The sequence below is a fragment of the Natator depressus genome, chromosome 1 (assembly GCF_965152275.1).
Source record: "Natator depressus isolate rNatDep1 chromosome 1, rNatDep2.hap1, whole genome shotgun sequence".
NCBI lineage: Eukaryota > Metazoa > Chordata > Testudines > Cheloniidae > Natator > Natator depressus.
Window position 1 is genome coordinate 240,079,854 of NC_134234.1, and position 19,293 is coordinate 240,099,146.

Consider the following 19,293-nt stretch of genomic DNA (forward strand, 5'->3'; position numbering starts at 1 on the left):
GGTGATGCTGAGCATCACCATGCTCAGATTCTTTTGTGAATCTAGCCTTATTTGTCTCTTGGTTTGTGAGTGCGTCTCCTTGTGCAACAAGAACCACTGAGCACTCCAAAAATGCTCCAGGAGACCTTGCATAGTCCAAGGCATGTAGTAGGTTTGCTGTTCCTAAAATTTTTGTAATATTAACCAATAATAGATGATCTTACATTCTTGCCTAGAATGTATGTATGTATGTTTGTTTTTTTCATGAGTTTACATCTTGGCTTTAAAAAGAGAAAATTGTTCTGGGTAGGAAATTGGCTCATAAGTTATCCACAAGAGTGCAAAGTTTAAAACAAAAGTTTATGAAGGTTTTCTTCATTATTGACATTTCTGCCTCCAGTTGTTTTACAGGGAAAATGAATAGTAAATTGTCACATTCGTAGTTACATTATGAACATGTAAATAGTGTTTCCTTTGATTCATTTCTGTCTTGATTCTAGGCATTTCTTTCATGTCTGACTAGGTTCAGACCCATCTGTATTCTTGTTGTGATTATAGGCAATGACCAGAGTGAAACTGGACTTCTTGGATCAGTTAGCAAAATTTTGGGAACTTCAAGGTTCCACTTTAAAAATTCCTGTGGTGGAGAGAAAAATCTTGGATCTGTATTCTCTGAGCAAGGTGAGTAAGATTCTTTGGGGAAGCAGGGACTACCTGGGGTGATGGTAGCGGTTTTGTGCAAATTTTGCACTGGATATACCATGAAAACAAGGAGATACTTAAAATATTTGTAATCGGAATGATTACAAGGAAATGGCAGACAATTACAAGTACAGATAACAATTACATTTGTGTGTTTGGCTCAGTATGCAATATGAAAGTCCTGGAAAATTAACCAGTAACTTTACTGGCCAGTTCTTCTCTTTGCTGCTCTCTACACATTGTAGGGCAGAGCTGTAAGAGTGTAGAGCTCTTTGCAAGACTAAGGTCATGTCTACACTTGGAAATTTACCAAAATAGCTACTCTGGAATAATTATTTCGTAGGGGGCAGTGTGTGACAGCACAATAGGTGCCAGCCCTGAGTGGGAAGGAGAGCCTAGAACAGCTATGTTGGTATAAGCCCCCATGTGAAATACTTTGGAGTAAGAGTGCCTTTTTCCAGTTTAGCTGCTAAACTAGTATTTTGCTGATATAAACTGCATTTATACAAGAAGGGTTTTGCTTATATAGCTGTAGCAGCAAACCTTTTTTAGTGTAGATTAGGCCTACGAATGTGTGGTGGTACTAGCACTGCTAGATCAAAGCCAGTTTCCACTTACTCATCAAAATGTACTTGTCTCAGGTGAGTGGAAATTTGTAGAGTGTGCAGTAGAGTAAGTGGTGTTGGAACAATTTGTAGAGTGAGGATGCTGAAAGCCATTGAACAAAACTTGTAAACCCTGTATACTTGTAAACAAAACTACTTCAAGCTGGGGGTGCTGCTGCATTCCTAGTTCTGGCACCCTTGAGTAGGGTACATTGCTTTAAAACAGTATGCTTTAGAATAATTTGTTTTTCATAGACAGCCTTATGGGCAATGTGTATGTTAGCTTTGCTTAACTGTCTTTGGAAAGCATTGAAGGTTTATTTCCATGTCTGCCATGGTTTGTTAGGAAATGATACAATAGTCTTTGCATAATGCCAATGGGAATGATATTTGGGATACTGACATGAATTAGAGCAGGGACCTCAGTTCTGTATGAGTTAATACTTTAGTTGTCTAACTAGTTGATAGCACAAATTACTTGCTTTGTTTAGTGGAAACTCACTGGAAAGATTGTTTTTATTTTGTTAGTATCTAGGTAATTGGCCATTATTGTTCAGAATGGGTGGGTATAAACTTTGATTGCTTTCACTATGTTGCTCATCTTATAGAGTGAGTCACAGCTTCATTCACTCATTATGGGCACTCCATGAAGCTTGGTTATTCTAAGCTAAGGTGTAATCATAGCTTTACATAGTGGATTCTCTAATTACTTTTAAAACTGAACTGGAGAATACCTTGTAATGTGAAAAAACAAAGGAAATAGAGGAAAGTGAGATTTTAATTGTTACTTGTGTTAACGATTATAAAAACTGACTACTTAAAATCTAAATGACTTTTCACTTAGGCTTTTACACTTTTGCACTTCATTCAGTTTAGAAGCTAAATTGATAATGTTTTCACTTTTTAGTTCTACTGCAGTAATTATGCTTTGGTGTCTACGTTTCCATCAGTCCCTGCAGAGCTAGGCATATAACTTGGGCTCTTTGAGGAGGGAAGAAGTTTACCACCAAACTGAAGAGGTGTAGAAATGTTAAGAATCTTTACAAAATGTAAATGAAACCAGGATATGTCTATTTTTGTTTTAAACTGTTTCTCGGTGACCCTTAAAAGGGTGGGGAGAGAGTAGAAATGTGGTCAGTGTTCAGAGGAAGCAGCTCCTGTGACCTTCATTTGGAGACAAATGGACTGTTTTTCAGGTTAAATAAATTAGTCATATGTAGCCAAAGAGGACTTTGTATGTGAACTGATAGACTCAATGGCTATTGAAATAGTATTGGTGCAGCAGTACTGATCTAGTTGGAAGGTGAAGTCAATGTCTTCACTTCTGACAGTAGTTTCTGTTTCATCCAGGGTTCTCTCTTGAGAATTTTGTAATTCTGGAGTCCTGAGCTTCAATGCTTCCTTCTATATTGGGTCTATTTAGAATTGACTCCGCTTCTGGCCAGACTCTTGTGTTTTTCATCAGACTACACATCTGATGAGAGCTGACTTTTTTTATTTTGTTCTGACAGTGGGTTTGTATTCTTTCCAACACGTCGGAGAAGCGCTGCTTGTTTGTCTCTTTCTGCCTGGCACAGTATACACTTTTTATTCATTTCTGAGCAATGGAGCTGTAATAGAAGCATCAGGTGATGGAGACATGTATGTGTTTGTTAAAGTATTGCCCCTGCAGGAAAAATCTCCATATCATAACTATGGATCTCTGAGTTTCACGGAACCTTTGAAGGTTTGGTTTGTATAGTCATGTATGGTTCATACAGAATGGTTGGAAGAACTCAAACTTCCTTAAAAAGGTTTCTAAAAAAAATGTTTTGTTTCAGATTGTTGCCAGCAAAGGAGGCTTTGAGGTGGTCACTAAAGAGAAGAAATGGTCCAAAGTGGCTAGTCGACTAGGCTACCTGCCAGGAAAAGGCACTGGATCACTGCTGAAGTCTCACTATGAACGGATACTGTACCCCTATGAACTCTTCCAGTCTGGGGTTACCCTTATGGTGAGAGACTCTTTCCCTTCCATGATAGAAAGATGGGACCCAAACTGCATCAGTTTATTGCTGTATACTAAACTGTCACATATGGCTCTGTGCTCCTGAAAGCAGAAACTACTTTCATCAAACCAGCACCTGTTCACATTTGGAAAAATAGAATTAGAAGTTGCATTGTGATCTGGAGTAGTGATTATACTTTTAGGTTTCTTCAATAGGTGAGGGATCAGTTTTGTCAGGAATGGGATACAGGGCAAAGAGTGATGTACCTGTTTGGGAAGGTGTCTTTATTACTCTTTGTTAGGAAGCTGTCAAGATTCAATCTTCTTATTTCAGGCTGCATGCAGTGATTTATCTCTTGTCCAAATGGCATGTCTACTGCAGTATGACTTCACCAGTAGCCCTATTCCTCAACAAACAGGATGATTCACAGACCGTAGAGAGTCTGATCCCCTGATCAATCAACCCAGTGTCCTTCTGTGCTCTGATCCTTTAGGGCATCCAAAAGCCAAACTTGGACCTTAAGGAAAAAGTGGAGGCAGAGGACCTCGGCTCTGATGCCCAGGCTTCCCCAAAGCAGGGCACAAGAATGAACGTTGTGCTGAAGAGAACCAGACGCATCAAATCCCAGGTACCCACATTACTTGGCCACTACAGACAGAGTGCATTTATTCTTTGCACCAGTGCAATAACACTGAGCGCAACAGCCTTTGTCTGGCCGTGGGAGCCCACGCAAATGTGCCACGAGGAAGCAGTCCTTTTTTTAAACTCTAGAGATATGTATCTCTTAGGCCTGGTCTATTCGCAGAAATCATATCAACTTAACTAAAGTTTGCTTTTGTAAACAGATATAGTTAAACTATTTTCATATTTTCAACTGGCTTATATTGTGTTTGTTTGCATCAGTGAATGCACCAATGCAAACTAAACGGATATAAGCTAGTTGTAAACTGATATAAAAGTGTGTCGACGTGGGGCTTGCATCCATTTAACTCAACTTTGTTTTTAGACTCTCCTTTATTTAAGCAGATGTAAGCTTGTGTGCAGACAAGGCATTACAGGCAGTGGAAAACTGTGGAAATGGGACCAATTATCACAAGATTGACTGACAGTTTTTTGTGAAGAGCTTGCAGTGGGGAGGGAAAATGCAGAGTGATGGCTGGGAAATCTGTTCCCGTTCCACAGCTTTTCTCCTGAAAATAAGCAGTCTCTTTTGTGTGGGTTAAGGCTATTATTGCTACAGCAACATCTGATATTTTACTAGGCAATACTGAAATTCCACAAGGACCACCAGTAACTTTCCCTTCAAACTGAAACAGCATCATTTTACATGTCGGTACATCAAAAAAGACCTTGAAGTCTTGGCCTGATTTTCCCTCTCTTTGTTTCTTTCCCTGCAGTCTTGTTTAAGCAGGCCATCTCTGTTTCTGATAAAATAACATGCTCATTATAAAAAGAGAATCTCTGAAAGTTTTTGGACTGGGTCCATGTGGCACGTTCTAGTGGCTTCTTGCTGGCCAGTCAGTGGGACGTGGCTGAAAGCTGGGTTTTAATTTAATCTTTTTTTACTATTTGCACCATGCCATTCTGGACGTATTTTAAACACTGAAATTTCTTTTCCATATCTAATGCTATCAAAAACATGTGTCTTTTTCCAAAGTGCACATCTCATGCCACTCGGGCTTCCCTTCACTTTTGCTGAGTATCCCTCAGCTTTAGTAAATAGTATGTTTTGTTTCTCTTAGATTATGGTTCATTTAGACAGGGTTGTATTTTATCTGATCTCACTTTTTGGCAGACTTACTACATTTATTTGTATGATGTAACCATATACAAAAACATCATATCAGTAGTCCTAGGCTGTGATCATGTGAGATCTCTCAAACTATGTTGTCTTGGGTATGGTCAGTACATGGATGGGAGATACCCACCCAAGAAAAATCCAGCATGCTACAGGAACTGCTGCTCCTCACTAAGTATGTGGAACTCTTCTGAGTTGGTATTGAGCCATTGTCTAGGGGGCATTGTGCTATTGTGTCTTTTTCAGATGAGATATAAGAGACCCTACATCATTAAGATCTCATCGCTCTTTTTACAAGACTGCTTTCAGTAGTTTCAGTAAAACAATGGTATTCCTCACTCTCCCTTCTAAAACTGTTCATAGTGTTCCTGGTACAGAACAGCTGCTGCATTTCATTGGTGGGTGAGTTATCTTCACACATATAGTCTGCAAAGCTCTTTTTATTGTTGACATATACAAAAATGACTTATAAAATCTAAGCATGCTTTCAGTTATTTTAGCACTTAACAAAAGAAATGAATTCTCCAACCCCTGAGAAACTCAGCTCACTCACTTCACTTAATCAGGAAAAGCCTAAATATTTTTGATATATTCAGAAGATCTAATAAACTTGTTGGACTTATTGGGGAACTGAATTCAAAGCAGAGACGTGTCCCTTATTCTCCTGTTGAGAATGCCCTGCTGCAGATCTAGGGACGGTTTGCAAAATGTTCCAGGTTCAGTTGCAGGGCAGGTGCTTACGGAGAGAAGCAGTCTTTACTATAGACAGGAATCCAAACCACCTAGCCCTTTGTAGATTAAAGTGAACACCTTGATTTGTATCTAAACCAGCTGGGGAGCCTCTAGAACCCACATGTTTAATATGCCTCAGATGTGAATATCCATCAGATAAATATGCTCCTGTATTCTGCATCAGATGAAGATTACCTGTGTAGAGTATGTTGCCAGTAATCCAACTGAAGGTAACAGTTATGGCTAACTGTGGTGATCTCTGTATCTGAGAAGAATGTCTAAGTGGGAGGCAATATTACATTTTAAAAAGCAGAGAAAGTACTGTGGACCTATTACTTACAGATCAATTAGCTAAGAATGAGAATAGCAACAGTTTGGAACTAGTGACTGCAAGTTACTTGAATTAAGTATGGTACTGCTGCATTTGTGAAACAAAGGTACTAGATTTCAGGAAAGCCAGATTTTAAGAAATGTAATAGAGACGTGAGAGAAGGATATATTAAAATTCTCCATTGTAAAAGAAGGTCGGGAATCTTTAGATTCTATAATTAAACCACAACTGGCTACAAACCCTCTGAAAAATAACTGAAAGAACAAGAAGAGGAATATTGAGAAGTCTTTCCAAAACCAAAGATCTGTTTTAACCAGTCCTATTCTTTTTCCCATTACCCCAAAATAAAACTCTTGTAAATGGGAATGGTGGGGAAGGCAAGCAATAACTTAGTAAAGGGGTGCCAGGAAAGGAAGAAAAGTAAAAAAGATGAACACTAGAAAATAAGGATGACTTTACAAATGTTGGAAAGCAGGTCACTTATTAGATGAGGAGTTTCAGAGTAGTAGCCGTGTTAGTCTGTATTCGCAAAAAGAAAAGGAGTACTTGTGGCACCTTAGAGACTAATCAATTTATTTGAGCATAAGCTTTCGTGAGCTACACGAAAGCTTATGCTCAAATAAATTGGTTAGTCTCTAAGGTGCCACAAGTACTCCTTTTCTTTTAGATGAGGAGTGATTATTAATAACTGAAAAATGGCTTAGATACATTTTTCTTTTACTACTTAATTTAACAATTTTAAGGGAAATCCTGTTTAAAAATAAAGAGCAGATTAGGAATACTGGAAAATACGGAGTAAAGACAAATAAGCCATAGGGATGCATCCTTGGCTGTTAAGGGATTTGACTAATGAGCTTACTGAACTGATGATGATTTATTTCTAAAAAATCATTGTACTGGAAGGAAAGAGAAGCCAATGTTGCTCTAATCTTTTAAAAGATGTTATATTAAAGTGATACCAACAACTTCAAATCTAGAGAAGTTTTTAGAAGAGTTAAAAGTTGCTGGCAACACATCTGTCCTGAGTTCCCTTACCAATTTTTGTGGTTTGACAATCACACTTCACTATTTTGAAAACATTTCTATGTTAGTGTGGGAGATAATTGCGGTGGAAACTCTTCAAAGAAACAATTTAACTTACTATATAAAAAGTGTTGGGAATGCACAAAGCAATAAAATAAGTTTTGTTCTCAGTTATAATAATCTTAGGTGCTACTTGTAATACTAATAATAGAAGGTTAAAAATATCTCATAGAAGTGACTTTTCAAGTTGATGGTGTCCCTTGAAAGGATGAGGAATTGGATAATCCATAATTGGATCCTGTTACAGTGTGTTCTTGATTTTTCGGTTTAGCAATTGTGGGACGATGGAGTAAATAAAGAAATCTGTTAAAATATTAGAGGAAAACGATGGTGATGACAAGTCTACTTCGTTGCATGCTCAGTCACAAACCCTAGTTAGGAATAATAACATTGTGCGCTTATTAAACCACGTTGTTAAGGCAGAATAACTTCAAAAGCACGTATACTGTGTGACTGTTGATACAAGTGTGTCTGAGGCTGTTAATTTTTTTTTTTTTTTTTTTTTTTGCTAGAGTGCAAGTTTGAAGTTGCGATATATATGGCTTTTTGGTATCTGTTGGAGATGGAAGTGAAAGCCTCATGGAAAGTTGGAGCGCGTTACACTGTAAAAGTGGCATGAGACTTTTCCCATCCTATCCCTTTAATTCCATGCTTTCACAATTTTGAGTTGGGAGGTGTCTTGATGCAACCTTAAGTGTCACTAAATGAAGTGTGGGTTTTAATAATCTTGAATGTTTTTGATATTCATAGGTTAGTCTGTTTGTGAACAAGTGCTATTTGTTCTATAGGCATTTATTAGATAGGATTTTTTTGGTTGGTTTCCTTCTGGTTACATAACTTGTGCTTTTGATACATGTGGTGTTCCATTTACCTGATGAGAGGAATTAGTGGTTATAGATCGTGAAGCAGTCATTACCTTTCATTACCTTTTAAATCATTACCAATCATTACCTTTTAAAATATGTTTACTTAGAAGTATAATGGAATTAGAAGGACTAAGAATTGAGAAACATGGTTTATATTTTAAAAAAAAAAGGCAGGAAAGCTTGATTTAATTTTTATAATTCTATCAAAAAGCAATGTGAGAAGAGAACTTGATAGATGTAATGTCTGGATTTTAGTAAAGAATGATAATCAAGTTAATTTTTCAAACGAAAGTAAGGATTGGGATTACGACAGGCAAATGGACTAAAAATTGCCTGAAAATCTGTAAATAAACAGTGAAGATTTAATGAGAACATTGTGTTTGGGGGAAGGAGGTAATCTGATACCACTGGGATCTCTGATAAATCCCATTTTATCTGTTTTCATTAATCATATGGAGTAGTGGGAAAACAGTGTTCCCATAAAATTAAAGGGACGCCGACTTGAAAAATCACATTTGTCTGAATGGTGTACCTGTATACTAAAATATTTTATTGCTATGTTTTGGTTTATATGCTTCGTACATTCTCATGGACATCAAGATCAGTTACACCATTGTCCAATGTCAGTCAGTTTTTCACTTGCTAGAAAGATTTCTATGAACATAAAGAGGTGAACAGAAATACCCTTTAAAATGTAAGTAATTTAAAAAAAAATCAGGACGTATTAGAGTGCTGTATCAAACGGTATTTTAAAGTCAGTTTTTAAAAATACAGGTTGATAGTGTCCCTTTAAATTATGAGTGGGAACATTACCATTACCAGTGGGAACAGAGGCATAACACAGATGATCTACGGATATTTGAACATGAATAGAAAATAACTGATATTCAGAATGGAAAGTTGCAAGTTAATATACTGGGTGACAAAACGAGACCAAACACAGAATCCAGTTGGAGGGAAAATCTGGACAGCACTAGTGCTAAACAAAAACCAAAAAAACCCCTATGGTGACTAGCAAATGAGACTTGTGTTTCAGTCCATTTTGGCAGCCAACTAAAAGAACAAACATGAAAATTTGACATGAATACATGGAAATTATATTCTGTTTATAGCATTATTGTCATTGCACATGGGGTTTCTCATTCAGTTTTGAGCACAGCTTACCAGAAAGCTTTTTTTTTTTTGACGTCACCAAGGATTGTGATAGCTGCCTTGCAGTACCAGCAGAGACCTGATTCATGCCCCCAAGGAGCTAACAAACTTATCTCAGACGTAATACAAGAAGAGTAATAAGATTGTAAAGGGGAGCAGGAGAAGGAAGGGCAGGGTAACATCAGTAAGATAGTGCAGTTTCTCAGCGAGCATTAGTGGGCAGCATGATGGGTTAAAAATGTTTTAGTTGACTGGCTTGAAGGCTTTGTAGGAGCAGCAGGTCTTTAGGAGGGACTTGAATGAAGAAAAGGTAGTTGCCTGGTGTACCAGTTCAGGAAGGACATTCCAAGGGTAGGCAGTATAAAAGAAAGTTTGTGGATAAAGTGAGAGAGTTTTTGAGAAGTAAGTGGACAGAAGATGTATTGAGGTTCTCATCTCTGGTGGAGTGGAGGTAATGATGGAATAAAACAAGGTTGGATAAGCCTGTATTACCTATTACAATGGAATCTGGGTTCGTGACTAGGACTCCTAGGCACTATGGTAATGCAAAAATAATGAGGCTCCGTTAGTTATGGAGGACTGTGAATGAATGGACAGGAAGGGACAAAACATTAGAAGAGAACATCCCTGCATTGTCAGGGGGATGGCCTGGATGACCTAATAAGTATTTTCCATTGCTTAATTCATATGATTTGAAGCGCACCATGTGTAGGTAGGGGCTGTGGGGAATAGTAAATCTGCCATTGCATCTGAAAATCCAAGCCCAGACAAGAATTCAAGAAGACCTATGAAGTGTGAACATCATCAATAGTTTGTGGATATATCCACCCACTCTAGGGAGCAGATGAAAGGTGCCACATAAATAATGTATTTATTAATATCAAACTTTTCCTGTTCCATAGTAACTTGGAAAGTGTTGCATTGGTGTTTGATTGTTTTTGCTAGAAGGCAAACCTAGTCCTCCGTGATAACTTGTTGTATAGATTGACCTTTGTAACAAAACTTTTTAATGCTAAACGTGGAGACATCTGTTTGGAGAGTTGGAAGGGAAGTTCCAGTCTGTGTTTCATTGCATTCCCATTCTTGCATTTGGATACTGGGTTTGGGGATGAAAAGTCAGGCCTTCCATCTTCTATGGGTAAAGCACATATTGTGAGCCTGAATGGGGCAATGAGAGGAAGAGAGTAGAGATACAAGTGTACAGTGAGTAGTGGAGACCTGGAAGGTAAATGCTGATGGTGTTGTGCTGATCTGGTCTTGTTTTCAGGCAGAGGCAGGAGAGATGAGTAGAAATACTGAGCTGAAGAAGCTGCAGATCTTTGGAGCTGGACCCAAGATGGTGGGACTGGCATTGGGAGCAAAGGATAAAGAAGGTAAATAAGCCTCTGGTTTACCCTGTGGGAAGGACTCTGAAACAGTCTTTTGAACCAAACCTCGCTGCTCTCTCCGGAGACAAGTGGGAAGAGGTAAAAATGAGCCACTATGACGGGAAAAAGTTAAACATTTTGGGATTTAATTCATGGGGAGGTTGACAGAACTCATGGTGGCTAACCACATTGGCTGGACTCTTAATTTGATAGTCATATTTCTTTATTTAGGAACCATACTGTACCAGTTGAGAATTACTGGACTTGAAAAAACACCAGTCATGCTAGATAAGCGCACAAATTATAAGGTTTCAAAGTAGCAGTCGTGTTAGTTCGTATTCGCAAAAAGAAAAGGAGTACTTGTGGCACCTTAGAGACTAACCAATTTATTTGAGCATAAGCTTTCGTGAGCTGCATCCGATGAAGTGAGCTGTAACTCACGAAAGCTTATGCTCAAATAATTTTGTTAGTCTCTAAGGTGCCACAAGTACTCCTTTTCTTTTTGCAAATTATAAGGGTAATCCACTTTGTTTCATGATGTACCTGGATCTCCTGTAAAGATCAGCAAGGGAGGGTTTGCCCTTCCCCAGTCATATACAGCTTGATACAACTGACAGTTTACTTCTGGGGGAATTCTGTGCCTAAAAATTGTGCGCACAACATTTTAAAATTCTGCATATGTTATTTGTCAAAATAACACAATATAATTACTCCAGTTTCAATTATTTTGGTAACTTATTTCAAAATACCTGTCAACAAGTATGTCGTCAATACAGACAACAGCAAAAAAGATTCTCCCAGGAGTAGACAGTTAAAAAAACCCCTACAACAACCCAGTTCCAGTTGGGACGTGCTGGAGGCGGGCTGTTTGGGGCCTCCAGAGCCCAGACACCTGGACTCCCAGAGCCCAGCTGCGGGGCACGCCATGGCCCAGACACCCACACCCTCTTCTACCCAGAGCTGAGTCACAGGGCACCTCACTCCCCCTCAGAGCCCAGCCACAGGGCACCCTCCGGCTCAGACACCCATACACCCCTCCCCTTGGGGCAGCCCCCGGCCCAGACACCAGTCCCCCATTCCCCACAGATCTCAGCCATGGGCAGCCTCTGGACACCAGGTCCCCTCTCCGCCTCTTCCCCCCCACACCCCACAGAGCTCAGCTGTGGGGCAGCCCCCAGCTCACACACCAGCACCCTCTTTACTCCCCCCAACTTCTTTACTGTCTTGCCGGGGGACATGGTGTGATGCAGCCCTGCCCTTCCTTGCCCTTTGCCAGAGCTGGCTGAGTCTCTCAGGTCCTCTCCTGTCCCAAGATCCAAGAGCATGTAGCCTCAAGCCCTGCCAGGCTGGGCACTCCGCTCACTGCGAGTTGGGCTCTGCAGGGTCCAACGACCCCTAGTGGCGGCCAGAAGTTCTGTTTGGGAAACAATTCTGTGAAATTCTGCATTCTGCAGTGGTGCAGAATTCTCCCAGGAGTAAACTGGTCAGGTACACCAAAGAGTTCTGGCTTTCTCTACAGCACTAAGTAGTAGTTGCTGCCAAAGGCAGGGTACCAGGCTGGACTCTACATGATCCTTGTATGTTGGATCTTTCTTTATGCTATATTAATGAAATGTATGTGACTTTATTTTACTTCAAGACGAGGTCTCTCGAAGACGCAAAGGTACCAAGTCAGAAGCGTTTGGCATGCAGATGAGGCAGCGCAAAGGGACAATTTCTGTCAACTTCGTAAGTGTGATTTCTTTGCTCTGGAGCACATGAGGAAATGAAGCTTGGGTTACTTTTTGATTTATTTGTGCCATTGGGAAAATAGGGCACTGTAACAGATATTAGATTATCTGCTGTATGGTGAGAATTTGAATTAATCACAGGAAAAACATTCCATTTTAGGTTGCGATTCTACCTTAGTTTATCAGAAAAGAAGGGTATTCTATCCTGAAGAGGCTGGCCCGAGACTCAGGAGATCTAACTTAAATTCTCTCCTCTGCCACAGATGTTCTGTATGATCTTGGGCAAATTGGTTTGTGTCTCTATGCTTCAGTTCTCCAACTGTAAAATGGAAATAGCCATACTCTCCTTCCTCAGTGATATTATAAGAAAAAATACATTGTGAGTGCTCATATACCACAGTAATGGATACCATATGAGTATCTAAGATAGTCTAAACCAGTGCTTCTCAACCTTTTTGATACAAGGGACTGGCTTGCTGCTGTCCTTAGCTATGTCGGGGAAATATCTGGAACCAGCGCCAGTCCACAGACTGGTCGTTGAGAAACACTGGTTTAAATTACTGAAAACAGGACTGAAAACTGCTTTTTTGAGATGAAACGTCTCATTTTTGTTAGTCTACCAGGGAGAAAAATAAAGGGAAGAAATAAAATCTGTGTAGCTGTTTGATACTTGAGCATGGAAAAACAGCGTATAGTTTCTTTTATTTTATTGGATAACTCAAATGGCGTTATTTAAACTGTCATACTTGATATGTGTACACAATCCTGAATAAGGATTAGTACTTCTAACATGTCTAAATAAATTTAAGTTCTGCACACTTCAAAAACAGCATACTGAGCATGCAGAATGCATTATTTTTCCTTAGCTTCAGAAAGTCTTCCCAAAGCTTGTTGTGGTTATTTGAAACATTAGTTATTCCCAGTTCGAGGAAGGGCTGTGGGACCTTTAACAAAAACTCAAATGAAATCTTTTAGATGAAGAAATGGCTTCTGAGTTAATTTATGGGGGTCATAAATTGCAATTTAAAGCAGCAGCAGCTAGGTGCTTCGAAGCAGATGGTGTTACCAGTGTGAATAGGCCTGAGCTTGTCTCACTTTCAAAACTAAAAGCATTGGATCCCTTTAGTACTTAGATGAGTTACTTGCTGAGAGTACATGGTATTTCTAGACTTGCTGTTTCTCCATGACAGGAATGGCTGCTATTAGTGATTTTCATTTTTTACATAAGAAAATTTTTACAATAAAATCTTATCTAGTCAGTTTTCACTTATAAGGACACCTGATTTTGATTCCTGTTTGTGTTATCTCACACTTGTGGGTGGGGTTCAAATAAGGTAGCAATAAAACCAGAAGCTTGCGGCTATATTGCCTTGGCTGTGGTCTTGTAAAACCAATATAAATGAATGCTGCTTGGGTATGGATAGTAGTTGAATGAGAGACCTTCAAGGAAGTAAGTCTCTGAAATGTACATGTCCTGTACGTTAGTCTATAGTTGTCATCTGAAGAATATACTACTGTAGTTTTGGTTGTCCTCCTTCCCTACCCATTTATTATTTTACCTTTGTGTAAAATGGTAATTCTGTGCAAAAAATGCATAAATGCAAAAACATTGAGGATTTAATTGCACAAAAGTCACAAGATTTATTTGAGAGTCCCACAGCAACCATAAATATGCTTTTGTGTGTTTGCTTTACAGTATGGCTTTGATATTTAATCACACGTTAACTGTGCTGTAATACAAAATGTTGCACGTGTGTATTGAAGATGATGGAAAAAGGGCAGTGCTGTAGGATCATAGTATTGCTTGGTGGCAGTTGCTATAGTAAATGTTGCAAAACAGTTTCAATTGTAATCCCCTATTTCTACACACTTTGTTTCTGAAAGTAACCTGTTTGGCTGATGCCTTCTATCAAGAGCCTCTGCCATATCAGTTTTCTTGAGTTTGTTTGAGATGGTGTATTTTTCCTCCCCTTACCCCACCCCTTCTCTGTGTTTAAAAAATAAATAAAACACCAAAACACAAAACGCACCACACTTTTAGACATTGTTAGGACACAAATAGCTTAAGTTTGAAACTTGGCCTGGATGTGATCTTCCATGAGGACTAGTGTTTTCACTAAATCTGGAAAACGGTGGACTTTTGCAGAATTTTGACCATTTGAAAATTTCCCGTCAAGCATATGTAATTGAAAATGATGAGATTTTAAGGAGCATTGCATGCTTGCACACCTAGGGTGTGCATCCTCTTTTAAACAGGATGGAATATCAGTAGGGCTTTGCCTTACGTGATACATTCCTGTTGTGTTTCAGTCACTTAAAAGACTTGATGTTGTAGTGACAGCCTGACTTAGTTAAAACTACTGTCATCCTGTCTTGCTTTTTAGGCTACATAATAAAAAGACACAATCTGGGTTGTCTTTCATCTGTTGGGAATAATGGGGGAATTTGGATCAAGTAATGTCTTACATTTGAGTGTTCTAGTAATTGATTAAACGTAAAATTATTCTTCAGATACAGCAGGTGAGTAACGGACTAATGTATTTCGATTGTATCACAGCTCAGTAGTTTTATAAAACAAACATTTTAGGGACTTCAGCTATTTTTCTCCCTAAAATATACTCATCTTTACAGATCCTGGAGCTATATTTCTGTGACAAGCTCTAGCAGGAGGGAATTTGTGACCTTGATTGTGCAGTAATTTCCTTGGTTTTTGAGACAGTTCTTCAGGTCAGACAGTAAATGAGGAAGTGGTTTGCGGGAGCATGAGTTCTTACACTTTTACTTTGCTACGTGGAGTCCTTACCTTAGTGTAATCAAAGAAGAATAAAGATGAAGGGGAAGGATTGTTAGCACTGGTACATGTAGCTTTTGCCTTTGGATTCTCAGCTTGTAATTTGCAATGTTTCTCTGTTCCTGGGCTGGTCTGTTTTTTGTCTCTGCATTTGAGAACAGCTTCAGATATAATTTCACTCGTATTGTGGATACTGATGCGGTGCCTATTTTTGATCTAGCCACAGGGGCTCTTGCAGAGTGCACTGTGCAGAGATCTAATTTGAATTAACCGTCATCATTGGGGTTCCGAGAGTGGGGAAAGCATTCATATTCAGGATGCGGCAAGGATGGATCCTCATCTTCTCAAAATTAATGTAAAATAGTTCTTCTGGTTAAAGTAAATGTAAATGAGTTCTTCAAGTTATCTGTTTGGAAGATACTTGATAATGCCCTTCCTCCCCCTGTAGCTCAGCTAGATGGATATTCCCTAGCTCCCTACCATCTTGTGTTTTTTTCAGATTCTCAGATGTATGGCTGCCTTGGGAAGCAGGAGCTCAGTGGAGGTTTATCAGTGCTTCTCTTGTGGGGTAAGGTGGTGGGAGGGAGAGGATTACCTAATGTTGAAGTATCAGATTTCAGCACTGTGTACTGTTGTATAGCTAGTAAGACTCTAGCAAGGCAGCTTATGGAAGGCAGTATCTGGGTAATGGAGACTGATCATAACATTACACTGACTTTTTTTTCTCCACAGGTTGATCTGTATGTTTGCTTGTTTTGTGGCCGGGGAAACAATGAGGACAAACTGCTATTGTGTGATGGATGTGATGATAGCTACCACACTTTTTGCTTGATTCCCCCTTTGCCTGATGTGCCCAAGGGTGACTGGAGATGCCCGAAATGTGTTGCTGAGGTACAAGAACTTCTCAAGCTCTCTGCATCTAATCATGTTGTTAGGAAGAGCCATTTGCAATGGTAGCTCAGCCCTTTGAGCGCTGTCTTCTTCCTCTTGTCCTTGGAGCAGAATGTGTAGGTTTATATTTTGTTTGGGATATTGTCAGGATGTGACCTGTGACTGTGTCTCCAGAGGCCCCTTGTTCCGCAGACACAGCTGCTGGGTAGCATAAGAAGGAAGAGCGTCTGCCAGGGGAAGCTTAAAATTCTCTGGGCAGCTGAACTCTGCATAGTAAGAGCTGGGATTGAATTTGAGTTACCAGAGGGTGTTAATAAAAAGTAACTAGCCATCAGCTGTGTGACATGTTTGCATGTTCAGATATACCTCTGTGTACATAAATGCTGTCAGAGGGCTCTATTGATGTTGAAAGGGGCATCGCGGAAATAGGCAAGGTGGACTAGCCTGTGATGTGACCAAGGCTGCTATTTGCCCCCTCTCTGTGGATAAGACAGTGAAAGAAACTCCTCTGAATCTGTGCATGTCAGATGACTCAAGTTACTAACCAATTAGCATAAGACCATTATACCAAAACAGTTACCCGAATAAACCCTCTTACCCCTTCCTCCCGCTCTCCACATATGCTTATCTTCTCCACCGCTAAACCAGCTACTGACTTACTAAGACACGGTGGGTGAGGTAACATCTTTTATTGGACCAGCTTCTGTTGGTTACCTCGCCCACCTTGTCTCTCTAATATCCTGGGACTGGTGTGGCTACAATTACACTGCCTTACTAAGACTTAAGTTTTGCTCTAGTGCAGTTCTGCTACAGCTGCTTGTCTTAGTGCCCGAATCTCACATAATCCCCTTTTCGCTTAAGGCTGCCTAAGTATCTTTGCTGTCCCTTGTTGTTCTGCCTTTTGGAGCGCAGGTGAAGCAGTCGGCTTGAACATGTTAGTTTGGCTGCCCAACTGTTAGTTGTGTGGTAGGAGCTGCCCCATATGCAGAAAGCAATTGAAACCAGTATTTTGCTTTTGTATTAGCCAAGAATACTGACCTAGACCCTGATCTCCAGTAAGAGCCTGGCTGCTCGTCATCAGCTGTAGGAGTAATATTTGTATTGCCTCTCCTAGGAATGTAACAAACCGCGTGAGGCCTTTGGATTTGAGCAGGCTGTCAGGGAGTACACCCTCCAGAGCTTTGGAGAGATGGCAGATAACTTCAAATCTGATTACTTCAACATGCCAGTCCACGTAAGTATCCCTATTTGTCAGGATTTGTTACTGGGGAAGGCACTGAAGTATCAGCTGACAGAGTTTTTGATGGGCATCTCATGATTGACTTAAAGGGACAATGTCAGTTTGAAATATGTAAACAAATGGTTTCGCTTTCTGGCATCTGGTCACGTCTCCTTCAGTTTCCCCTCTTTCTGCTGGTCGTCTGCTGTTTCCTTCTGATGGATGGGTGACTTAGGCCTATACCCCAGCACAGTACTCTGGCCAAACTATTAAATTCCTTCCTTTTTCAGGGTTCAGCAAACCAGACAGTCCAAGTAATGTATGTATTCTTCCTTATTAGCACAGAGTTCTTCCTTTAGCCCTTCCGCAAGCTTCACCTTGTATTTAATCCTTTTGACTCAGGCATGCTTCAAGTCTTTTGACCCCCGTTACACACCTGGCCGAGTGTCCTCCTCACCCCCTCCATGGACGGTCACCAGACTGCTGTATTGGAACCAATGTTTGAATTGCACATGTTTCTATGTCCACTGGGTTTGAGCAGCATCCAGACACTCATTCTAGTTCTTACCTCTCATGCACACTCCTGGGGTGCAGACTCCCTGTCTGGCACTCCCTCCTTGGGATGTGGGATCCTGCAGTCCAGCTGCCTTGGGCTCAAAGTCAAGTGTTTACCCACCCCCTTCTCTGTCCTCCCCCTTAAGTCACCCCACCAGCTAATGCACATTTTCCCTAGTGATGGACATTCTGGTATTCAGTTCAGCTCTTTGGCGATGTGTGGCTGATAAAGTAAGGTACACAAGTTTTGTAAAGGAACTTTTTAATCGCATACACACAACTTTACTCTTAGACAGTATTGGGAATATACATCTCTATGCGTAAACAACAAACAGCTGAATGTATTTCCCTCCTTCAGTCCTCTACTTCTGAGATGCTTTTAGGTTTAGTTTCCCTCCTTCAGGGCAACCAGGTCCCTCTGACCTTCCACTCCTTCTGCACAGTCTTCTGGTTATGTTGAAGGGCTTCCCTTCTCTTGTCAGAGAGTGTGTCCCTTTTAAAAGCAAGTCTGATGCTTCTTCCTGCTTCTTTTCTCATACTGAGATTTTCCCTTCTCCCTGCTTTCAAGTAGGGTTGCTGAAAGAGGGTCAATAAAAGTCAGTGACTCAGACTGTTGCCCTCACGGTACCATCTGGGAACGGCTCTTCAGTTGCTGATGGTCCTGTTTCAGATTCTCAGACCTGGTCTGTCTTCTGCCATAAAATGGAACAGATTAGTCATAAACAGAGTTCATAAAATCAAATGGAATTCACACCTTTCTTGAGTTCAGTCAGTGGTCTTCACTAGGATTAACCAGCTGATGCAGGGTTGAAAGGAGGACTTTGTCCCTCGCTGGAAGCCCGCAAGTAAAACCAGTCCCCCCCGGGTCTTGAGCTCGTACTAGTGATGTGCTGCCTCAGGCCTTTTGTCCTTATTTCACCCCATCTTGAGACCATTCTGTGAACTCTGTTCTTGTCTACAACCCACTTTCCGGACTTAGTGTTCTCTTCATGGAGAGCCCTTTAGTTTTCACTTCCTGGTCTCTGCAGTCACCTTCTGCTCCTTGCATGTATTTGGACTCTGGATAGCCTTCCTCCAAGTGCTACCCTCCCTTTTCTTAACAGAGCCTTAGGCTTTTTGTATAGTTCAGTCATTTGACTCCCCTCCCTCATGATCACATGAACCACTGGGACTATATTGCTCATCAATCCCTCCTGGGGACTATCTCCCAGCATGTTCTTCTTTAAAGGGCTGAGTTCTATAAGATTTGGATTAGTGGCACTTTCTCTTAATGGCCTAGTATACTCTGTTACCCTAGCTGGTTTAACACATTTCAGATACCACTGCTCTCCGCTCCAGACCAAGTTTTATTTTTAAAAACTACTTTTTCTTATTTATAAAAATGTCTCTGATGTTGTGTGTGAGAACCATACAAACTGGAGAAACAGACTATGGTCTGGTTATACAGAAAGAGCTGTCAGATGTGTAATATACAATATATAAGCCCTCAAATGAGAGAGAAGTTTCC

The 19,293-nt window shown here is 40.3% G+C and overlaps 1 protein-coding gene across 2 annotated transcripts in view; it reads left to right on the forward strand.

Annotated features, from left to right (window-relative positions):
- The window catches only part of KDM5A (lysine demethylase 5A), an 86,182-nt gene that overhangs the window by 3,582 nt on the left and 63,307 nt on the right, over positions 1–19,293 (forward strand). Inside the window, exons 3-9 of one of the 2 annotated variants that reach the window (XM_074939122.1) lie at positions 538–660; positions 3,107–3,277; positions 3,765–3,899; positions 10,501–10,606; positions 12,240–12,328; positions 15,854–16,012; positions 17,127–17,246. In XM_074939122.1, coding sequence (XP_074795223.1) covers positions 538–660; positions 3,107–3,277; positions 3,765–3,899; positions 10,501–10,606; positions 12,240–12,328; positions 15,854–16,012; positions 17,127–17,246 — 903 coding nt within the window. The remainder of the gene's footprint in view (positions 1–537; positions 661–3,106; positions 3,278–3,764; positions 3,900–10,500; positions 10,607–12,239; positions 12,329–15,853; positions 16,013–17,126; positions 17,247–19,293) is intronic. The other variant, XM_074939130.1, reaches the window with a different exon arrangement.